This window comes from Arachis ipaensis, chromosome B04 (genome assembly GCF_000816755.2).
Source record: "Arachis ipaensis cultivar K30076 chromosome B04, Araip1.1, whole genome shotgun sequence".
Lineage (NCBI taxonomy): Eukaryota > Viridiplantae > Streptophyta > Magnoliopsida > Fabales > Fabaceae > Arachis > Arachis ipaensis.
Window position 1 is genome coordinate 132214592 of NC_029788.2, and position 10014 is coordinate 132224605.

Below are 10014 nucleotides of genomic sequence, written 5' to 3' on the forward strand. Positions count from 1 at the left end.
AGTCAAATTGTGAGTTCCCAGATGGCATTTGTCATGTTGGAATAAGGTTAAAAGTGTATTATAGAGCTGAAAGGTTAATTTTACATTGTGGAAAGTAATTGAGTTGCACTTAATGATTACCAACCTGAAATCCTAGTTTATAAAATATACTCCAAAATAAATGGAAAGAGGAAGAACGGGAAGTTAGATGTGAATTTAATATTACCATGATGTGTATCATCATTATGGTTCAACCTAAAGTCTTTTTTTTTTTCCCCTCGAGTTAAGTAAATGAAAAAGAAAAGCGAAGATTTATTACTCTAAGGCTGAAACAAACGATTGGGATAAGGAACAAGATGTATTTAAGAAGCTGGCAACAATCTGAGAATAATGCATCATATAAATTTAAAAAAGTGATTTCCTTCTAACAATTCGGGTCCATAGCTCAGTGGTAGAGCATTTGACTGCAGATCAAGAGGTCACCGGTTCGAACCTGGTTGGGCCCTTTTTATTTTTGGAGACTTCCATCTACATTTCTTGTTTTTACTTTTTACACATTCATTTAGACTTCTAGCAGCTACCATATTCTATATTTCCTCTTATGCCATCTTTCTTTCTAATTAATAAATTGGACAAAAGAAGCCAATCAAGTTCACTCGGGGGCTGAAGTTTAGGTTAGACTGCATCGATTCCTTGTCTTTGATATAGACACGTCCTGTTTATGACCTTCCATAGTTGTTTCAAAACCAAAATAACGATGAAACCAGTTACATGACCCAGGAGACTTCGGTTTTGAACATTATGGTAGCCTTATGTATTGGAATTATTATTGTGGTCCATAAAACATAGGTCAGTGGTAACTCCGCACAATTAATTATTTACCAATATAAACATAGATGCCTAAAAGATAGTTTATTTTGAAACATCTGCCAAATGTAACATATGAATTTGAAGCATCTAGGAAAAATATTATCTTTCATTCAATCAATATAACAATCTACGAAGTTACAATGTCAAAGACATGACATCACAATAATAATTTGGTGTAAAGGCTATTAAGTGTTACAGCTTTTTCCTTTTTCATTTGTGTCGTGTGTGTATGTGTGTGTGTGTATGTGTTTGTGTGAGGGGGGAAGGGGACAATGAAGGAAGGAAAGGAACCATGATGGGGATGGAACTCTGAAATCAGTTCAAGCACACAGGGCAAATAAAGTAAAATGGTAAAAATCCTAACAAGTCACTGGATATTGCCAACTCGCCACTCCAATTCACTTCTCTGTACAATATCAACACACGCTCAATATTCAACCTAGTGCATTGTGTTGTCAGAATCTAGAACTGCTTAAAACTCTGAAAAATTCAACGTATGAACCAAAAATCATCTACATTTTGAGGTCTTCCTCTTAGAAATGCAAAACTGCTCCCTTGAAGTTTCCACAAGCAAATATGTTTGATCATATCAACCACATCCAGTTATTCGGTTACTAAACCAGAAGTCAATCAAGTTCAATACTAATACCCCTTTCTTTTGCTGCTTCCACAACATCATTTGCTACTCCAATGGTCTTGTTTAGCTTATAGAAACATTTCCACAACTCAATAGAATATGGATAGACTGAGAGCGCCCTTCCAAAAAATCTTTGAGAGACTGCCTCAATGCCCACGGGATTCTGTAAGAAACCCCCAGCTTTGACCCAAACATATTCTGGTGGTATTGGGACGGAACTCAAAATTGCATTTACAAGGTTCGAACAAGCCCAAAACCACAGACTGGCTGAACTTACATCAGAATTATTGTGACTGTTGCTTAATAGCTTGCAGACAATAATTGCTAATTGAAAGTTGGATGGAACTACCTCCATAATGGCTTCAACAAAATCAACCAGGTATTTTGGGTCACTGACCATTCGGGGTAAATGAGATGAACCAAACCACGATTGAGCAATAAAATTTAGCAGAGCGCAATCAAATGAAACTGGAGTTAGTATATTGTTTATTAGATGCTGCACTCTTGGCTTCTTGATGCTGTCAAAAAATTTCCTTGTTAACACTTTAGGGACTAGAAGTGCCTGAGTCGTAGGATCCATATAAACCTCTAAAATCTTCTTTATAGCATCATTAGGACCATCCTCCTTTAAGCTCAATGCATCACAAAGCAGAAACATCACATGTTTTCTCATGCTGTGTTCTAGGCCTCCAAAAGCCGCAATATTCTTAGCTTTATCAACTGCTAGGCATGCTTCTGTCGCATCATTCTGAAAAAAATAATAGAGTGACAGATTAAGAAATCCAAACATCATATCCATACTTTTGTGATCAGAAATCAATGTATCTGAAGCAGGTTTTGAATTCAATCCCAAAGAGCCACAAGAATTGCCATGACTGCTGGCATCCGTTTCTCCATTTGAGAGTTCCTGAACTTTCCAGACAGAGTGGAACCAACGGGATATAATTTCTTTTGCAAAATCAATTCTTTGATTTTGGAGAGCATTTTCAACATACTGATTCCAGATGCAACTGATTCCAGGAACTTCATTTGGCCATATGCTAATGGCTTCCTCAAAACCTGTGAAATTGGCAACATTGCTCTCCTGTTTCTGTATACGAGCCAATAGCAGAACCAGTTCTATGCAGGAAGGGTACAACTTCATGTATTTATCAAACAAATCTCTTGAGGATTCAAGGTTATCAAGTGCAACCATACATCTAATATGATTAAGAGCAAAAAGTTGAGCAGCCCTGAGATTAGCATCACTTTTGACTGATTCACTACAGAGATGGGAATCAACGGACTCAACAGCAGTTTCCACAAGTTTAATAGCCATCTCCTTATCATCTTCAGATAAACGGATAAAGGGCCATTCAATATCAAGGAGATCCTTCTCACATTCGAACTTCAGTACTACAGCATCAGGCAGTTTCCTGTAAATAACTAAGTAAACACAACAAACCCAGAATACACATTTGTCAGAAATTGTTAAACAATTGAGTATATCTGAGAGTGACAGATGATTAGGCTCATCAGATTTAGTTGTAGTAGGGATTATTCCATAACTTCTGTGAATGGCTTTCTCAATATTTCCTGACATGCATAAGCAATCCAACATTTGCAAAAACAGGTCTAAGATGCATGCACTTTCATGTGCTCTATCCTCCACAGCAGCAGAAGCATGCTGACAGAGCTCTGACAGAGCAGCATCATAGGCAGCAAGCCGATCATCAAGCTTCCTCTGACTGTTAATGTACATGAGCCATAGTACATAACATCCTTCACAGTGTTTGACCTGAAAAAATCATTTGGAGTGTTTCCCCGGAAAGCACATATCAGTTCTCAAAAGGAACGTTTATAATAACACACTAACTAAAAGTCTAAAACTTAAAAAAAGAATTCAGAGAATGATTAACAAAGAACAAAAAAGGCTTCATCTTTACATATAAAATAAAGGAACAAGCAGTGCTTTGAATTCTATCTTATCTGCATGGACAAGGGCACAAAGAAAAACACAAGGACCAATTTCCGACGAGTATGTTTGTCTTAAGAATGGTGATTTATTTGACCAAGACTAGAACAAATAGCATCCGAACTAACTGGATAGCATTTCACTTAATCTATATTCCCTCTCAAACATTTAACAAGTTAAGAGATTAGCAAGCTGTCTCTGTGATAGTTATAAGTATTCTAGGGTTAGTATTGAGTGAAACTTGTTCCGAATAATAATAAGTTGGGAAGATTAGTAACCTACAAACACAAAGTAAATTTAAGTTACAACAATGCTATTGCTTCAGCTTCTGGTATCAGGATTCAGTAGCCAAGACTCAGATCGATAAATAAACAAGGTTATCACTACATTTTTTTAGTTGACCACTGATGGTAACTTCTAGGGTCTCTCTACATCCTGTAATATACATACACCCCATTCAGCATATCAGAGAAGGAATCATTCCCAGAAAATACTCCACATTGAAGTAGGAGAAAAGGAAAACATACCGCATAGAAGAACATGTCATTCTTTTCATCTGGGTTGAAATTTCCATAGTAAATGAGCAGATAAACAATCCACAGAACCAAAGATTTTGGATCAGTTTCCAGCGCTTTTGATAGTATAGACAGAGCCTAAAAAGACCAAAATTTGAGATAAATAGAAAGGAAAATAATGAGTGTATTTCAATTGTTGACAAGGAATGACATCTAATATATACCTTTCTTACACCATGCAATTTATTAGTTTCCTGGTTTAGAATAAGAGCAGCCATCTCAACAGCTTGTTCACTATCAGCCATGGCCTGCTTAATTTGATTCTAATTTTATAACAAATGGAAGAAGTTAGCATGAATAAAGGAATTCAAACATTGCACCATATTATATAGGTTAAATGGAGAATCAAAAGCAAGTTTAATTCACTGGCTGGCACACTACCAATTTTAATGTATTCACCAATTGAACTAGCGGTTTAAAGTTGAGTAATGCAACTTGAAACTCTTCAACAAGTTCATTCAGTTACAAAAACAAGCACGTGCATCATAATATATGTGTATGTAGTGATATAACTATGAACAAGTACATGATATAAGAAAACAGTTATTTATACATAAAAACAGTGGATACCATTAGAAGAATCAAAATTATGATCACATAAAAGAATTTCCATGTAACACATGTGAGACAAAGAATTCGAGAAATAAGATGATAAGAAATTGTTCTGGCATGCACATTGCAGGCTAATAGCCATTGAAATTTCCCAACACTAACATAAGTTCTTTAAATATTGTAGATTATAGATTTCTGAGAAATAAAATAAAAATAGGAAATCAACTATAAAATTAGAGTTATGGATTCTTTAAAGTAGTTTCTAGAAGAAAAAAAAGAATAGTAACTATAAAATTGATCCGTTGTTCATATCAGAATGGAAGTGATGAGGTTAGACTGAAAACATGAAGACATCAGATTTGGAAACTAGTAAAAGAGATATACTATTGGAGAATGCAAATAAATTTGGGAATAAATGTACATTTATGTCTCTACGAAGACAAGAAATTTATTTTCTTTAAAAAGAAAGGGACAAAAAGGTAACAAACCCGGGCTCCAGTTCTCCACTGAAAAGATGATAAATAGTTGTTCCAAGGGTCATGGACCTCTATTCGTTCATCACCACCATGCAATAATGGAGCATCAGCAGGTATACCATTCCGTAGCATATTCGAAGTAGCCAAAGTAAAACTGAAATGCTTCTGCCAGTATTGGGAACTTCTATGCGCCATAACAGCTTTATAGGCAAATTGATCTGCTTTCAGAACATCTAAGCCAACAAGATAAGTTGGCAGGACTGTAGCTTTGTGACCATTTGGAACTTTTGTCACACCATTACAGTTTTGTTGATGCAATGGTAATCTACCTTCAGGTCAGTACAACTTCAAAATATTAGTCTCATGAAGTATCTATATTAGCACACATCTAATTATATACTGAAAAAACCTAATTTCCCATGGAATTTTTATTTAATTTATTTATTTTTTTTGAAAAACAGCTCTAGGTTTCAATGCTTAATCCTGGGAATACGTCTAGAAAAATATACATAGTCTACCCCAAGTCCCCAACACCCCGTCCACTTTTTGAAAATGATTTATTGAATCCTCAAACCAGACTAACCCCAATCAAAGTTTTGATGTACTTATATTAAAGGTAAAACTACAATTTTACTAATAAGTACCAATTTTTACAAAATCAATTTCAGCAGGGGTATATAACACACATCAATCTTCCCACTGATATTTCCAGAAAACTCCCTTACATAGTAAACTACATCTTATATTGTCAACAATTTTCATACCTGGATTATTGGAATTAATGTGTTGCTCCTGATGAAGGTTTCCATCATCATAGTCCTTAACATGCTGCCAAGGACACTCGTCATTGTTGCATTTTCCACGAAGTTCATACATGCAAAGTGGCCAAAATGGATCAACTGCAGAACTGCAGCTATAAGAGCTTTCTTCTGAGAGTAAATTCCCAACAGTGACAGGCACTGAGACTTCTAACAAATTGCTCCACTTCATTTCATCATAACCGAGGCATGTAATACGCCTATTTTCACTATCATTAGTGTGAATAAAATCATTTTTGTTCTGGAATTGATTAGGATAGAATGGAGATATTTCTCTCAGCTCACGAAATGCACTCCTAAAAATCAAAGGTGGGAAGGTCATATCATTTGTTGAATGGTGGCCTTGACAAGGCATATGTCCTTGACCTCCTGAACCACCACTACCATTTGACTCCAAAGAATTTCCACCGCTGTTTTGCTCACTTTGAATCTCAGTGGAATCCAGATGGATACTCCTTTCTTGCCTCTCAATGCCTAATGATGTTGAACAAAATAATGAGGAATGGAAGTGATAAACTTCCACGATTTCATCAATACATGATAAAACGGAATCAATATTAAGCCACAATTTCTCATGGTTGCAGTAAACTGAATTCAAAATAATTAGTCAATATGTATGCATGCCAAGAGCTCGCTACACTGCAAATGATGTCTGCCTAAGTTACACTATTGAAACACAAGAAGCAGAGGGGAAAGGCATAGGCAAAAGTTTGAGTACATGGACTATACAGTCACCTAAACTACATTATTTTTTATCCAGATTCAACATCAGCATTATCAAACTAATAATCAAAATGAAAAGCAAACACAGTAGCATACAGAATCCAAAACAAAAAAAGTACCTTGGAGATCATTATCATCCACCCCAGATTGTACTACAACACCATGATGTTCTTGATTTCTCTGGCTTCCAACCTCATTTTCAGGCCCATGTTCAGCAGCTGCCACTGTGTTGTTAGATGGAATGCTAGTCTTCATACCTTTAGTCCCTAAACGTGCAAATAATTGAGACCTCAATGTTGCTTCGAGAAGCAAAGAATCCTGAGGACAATCAGTAGAAAAGTTTGCATTTGATGTAGTATCTATGTCCATCAATTTGCCATTAGAGTCCTGTTCTTTATTATATTCAGCATCAAGATTACTTGACACATTTCCAGCTGGTGAAATCTCTCCATTTTCATTACCAGATGTGTCCAATTCATCAGAAGGAGAATAAATTCCATTTTCGGCATTATTACCCATTTGAGGTAAAGGCTCTGACGTACTAGCATCTGGTTCACCACAAGGTTCAGGTCCTAAATTTGCTCCTGCCACAAGGTTCATACCTTGAATATTAGAGTCAAAACTTGGATTATTATTATCATTATATTCAGCAGGCCTCTGACAGCTTGATGTGGGTATTTCATATCCATGCCTGGTTAAGTAATCTGGCCCTGAATCCAGATCCTGGTGTTGCCCTGAAGACCAAGAGAAGCTGGGATTATTTAAAATTAAAGATCGTAGATTAGCTGAACACAATTCCCTTTTACGGTAAAGATTGGTGCATCGAGCATTAGCCTCAAGCAAAGCTCTTTGAGCTTTAAGATAAATTTTAAGTGCATTTCTTTCTTCAATTTCACATTTGTGCCGATGTTCCTGTGCTTCCTCCAATTCTTTATCTATCAATTCTTCCATTCCAAAAATTGAATCTAAATCCATGTTGTTATGCTCAGAGACATGTGCATTATCCTTGTGGCTCAAAAGAGATGCACCGCTTGGGGCTACCTAAATAAGGGATGTGGAGGGAGTAATGAGATTAATACCATGTATAACAAATTATAACTCATGGCTAGTAAATAAACACAGAAAAACACAGGAATGATTTCCAATTAAGTCACCGTTCAGCAAGTAAAAAGCAAATGTTTTGCATGGGGAATTAACTTACTAAATTCTTTGGCATGCTATTGGAGTTCATATTTTCTGGCACTGCACTCTGGTTGGGAGCAATACAAGGGTCAATAGGCCTAATACTCTTTTCAATCTGATTGACACCATAACTAACATCACCTACAAGATATAACCAGACCATGAGAGATTAGACATTTTACTGATTCATGCTTCGACTTGGTCACTATCAAGTCACCAGCTTCATCATGCTTAGACATTCATTAACTTGAAGTCCTGTAAAATTAGACAATTGTTTTACACGTTCCACATTCTTATGATATTTAAATATACATATGCAGCTGCACCTTCAAGCAGACTTGCATGAACTTATTATCAGGGGGAAAAATGGGAAAAGAAAACAGCCTATGAAAGAAGGCAATGATTTGTTTAGTCCATAAATAAATAAAGAAAAATTGGGAAGAACTTTCCAATGTAAGAGCTTTACAAATTGGTTTGGGTGAAAATAACAGGTATAAACTTTATTTTCCAAAATAATACAGAAAGTTTCTAAGCTAACTTGTAGACAAAAAAATGTATGAGTTGCACTTAACATAAAAGCATAATATTTTACCTTCTCTTGGTCTAAAAGGCATATTATGTAAGGAATTATCAGTATGTTTGTCAGGTTGCTTCTCTGATGTCACTATTGTTGGCTTTCCTCTACATAATGGAATTTCATTTTGACTATGACCAACATGGTGTCTCTCCTGATGATAACAATTTTGCCGTGCAGAATCTTTGGATGGTAATATGGATTTTGAAACAGGAACTTCTTGCTGACTACCAACAGCCGATGTGCCAAGTTTCAAGCGTTTCCTATCCGGTTCCCTTGGCTCCAAAGCCTCTGAGGAAGGTGGAGTATATTTTCTAGCTATGTCATTCTTCAGATTTGATACATTATGATCCCTACCTACAATTGAAGCAGCTTCCTTAGTTTGTAGGGCTGCCTTCAACCTAAGTTCACTTTCACGGAGTGCAATTTGATGCCGCAAATCCTGGAGTTTACTGTCATTTGATACCACTCCTTGATCACGTACATGCTCTCGAATCATTACATTTTTATTCACAGGCTTGAAGTATTTAGTCCGTGATCCCTGTCCCAGTGGCATGGATCCAACACCTTTAGAAATGGAACCGCGGTTTTTGGTCATTGGTAATATAAATGTGTGATTAGAAGAGAATCTCTTGGGCATTGCCTTCTGCACACCTCTACCATTTTGCTGTAACTGTAATTTGTTTGATTTCACCAAGGATGAGCTTGGACGCTTTACATGGCTATCCAACTTGGTAGCATTACCTTTAGTGTCAAGGTCACTACCACTGTCATCATCAGAAAAGCTTATCACGAGATTTTTATCATTGCCTACAGGACCGGTCCATGGAGGAGATTTGGGGGGTAATTGATTCTTTACCAAGCTCTTCTGTGAAGTTGATTGTTTGTTTGTCTGTAATAGTAGATTGTTGGAGCCTGTAACAGTATTGCCACAAAAAGCTTACCAGTCAGATTAAACATACCAGTATAAAATGCCTATTAATAGATACATAATCAAGTTCAGACAAAATGAAAATCAAATATCCTTCGTATTAAAGCACCAAGACATAAAAAAGAAGTCTCATATTCAAGAAATATTATGCCCAAGGTGAAGTTAGTACCGACTAAATTATTAAAGAGATAATCAAGTCAGTACTTTTACTATAAATAATCTGTGGATAAATCACATAGCAATGCAAAGTTCAAAGATGGTGCTGGAAGAGGGATGCTCAATAGGAGATATTGCCACCCAAAGGAAACAAAAGGTAATCACTTCAGTACTCCTTAAACTAGCAGTTTGCAAAGAGTAATATAACTTACCACCCTGAACGCCCTGGATACTCTTTTGCACCAATGGAGCTGCGCCAGACTCTCTGGCAGAGGCAGTTTTAATGGCAGGGATGGTTTGTGCAACAATGGTGGACTGAACAGTACTGGTAGTTTGAGCAGTACGGATAGTTTGAACATCAGGGATGGACTGAACAACAGAGCTTTCATGAATGGACTGAACAACAGAGCTCTCATAAGTTGACTGAACAACAGAGCTCTCATGAATGGACTGAACAACAGAGCTATCGGGGATGGGTAGAACAGCAGCAGTATCACGGTTTTCCTGGTAGACAAAAATTTCCCATTAAAAAAATACATAACCAACAACAAAATCAACAAACCAAAAAAGGAAAAATGAACAACAAA

General features: G+C 36.5%; 1 protein-coding gene and 1 non-coding gene across 3 annotated transcripts in view; one reads left to right on the forward strand and one right to left on the reverse strand.

Moving 5' to 3' along the window:
• Positions 414-485, forward strand: TRNAC-GCA. The gene has a single exon. It is a non-coding gene; the product is annotated as a tRNA-Cys (tRNA).
• Positions 936-10014, reverse strand: part of LOC107635651 — a 10726-nt gene continuing 1647 nt past the window's right edge. For both annotated transcript variants that reach the window (XM_016339183.2, XM_016339184.2), the window contains exons 2-10: positions 9640-9931; positions 8359-9255; positions 7786-7907; positions 6704-7625; positions 5808-6335; positions 5056-5372; positions 4180-4278; positions 3968-4093; positions 936-3263 (exon numbers count right to left, since the gene is read on the reverse strand). In XM_016339183.2, the coding sequence (XP_016194669.1) occupies positions 1476-3263; positions 3968-4093; positions 4180-4278; positions 5056-5372; positions 5808-6335; positions 6704-7625; positions 7786-7907; positions 8359-9255; positions 9640-9931 (5091 nt within the window). In that variant the 3' untranslated portion in view covers positions 936-1475. The remainder of the gene's footprint in view (positions 3264-3967; positions 4094-4179; positions 4279-5055; positions 5373-5807; positions 6336-6703; positions 7626-7785; positions 7908-8358; positions 9256-9639; positions 9932-10014) is intronic.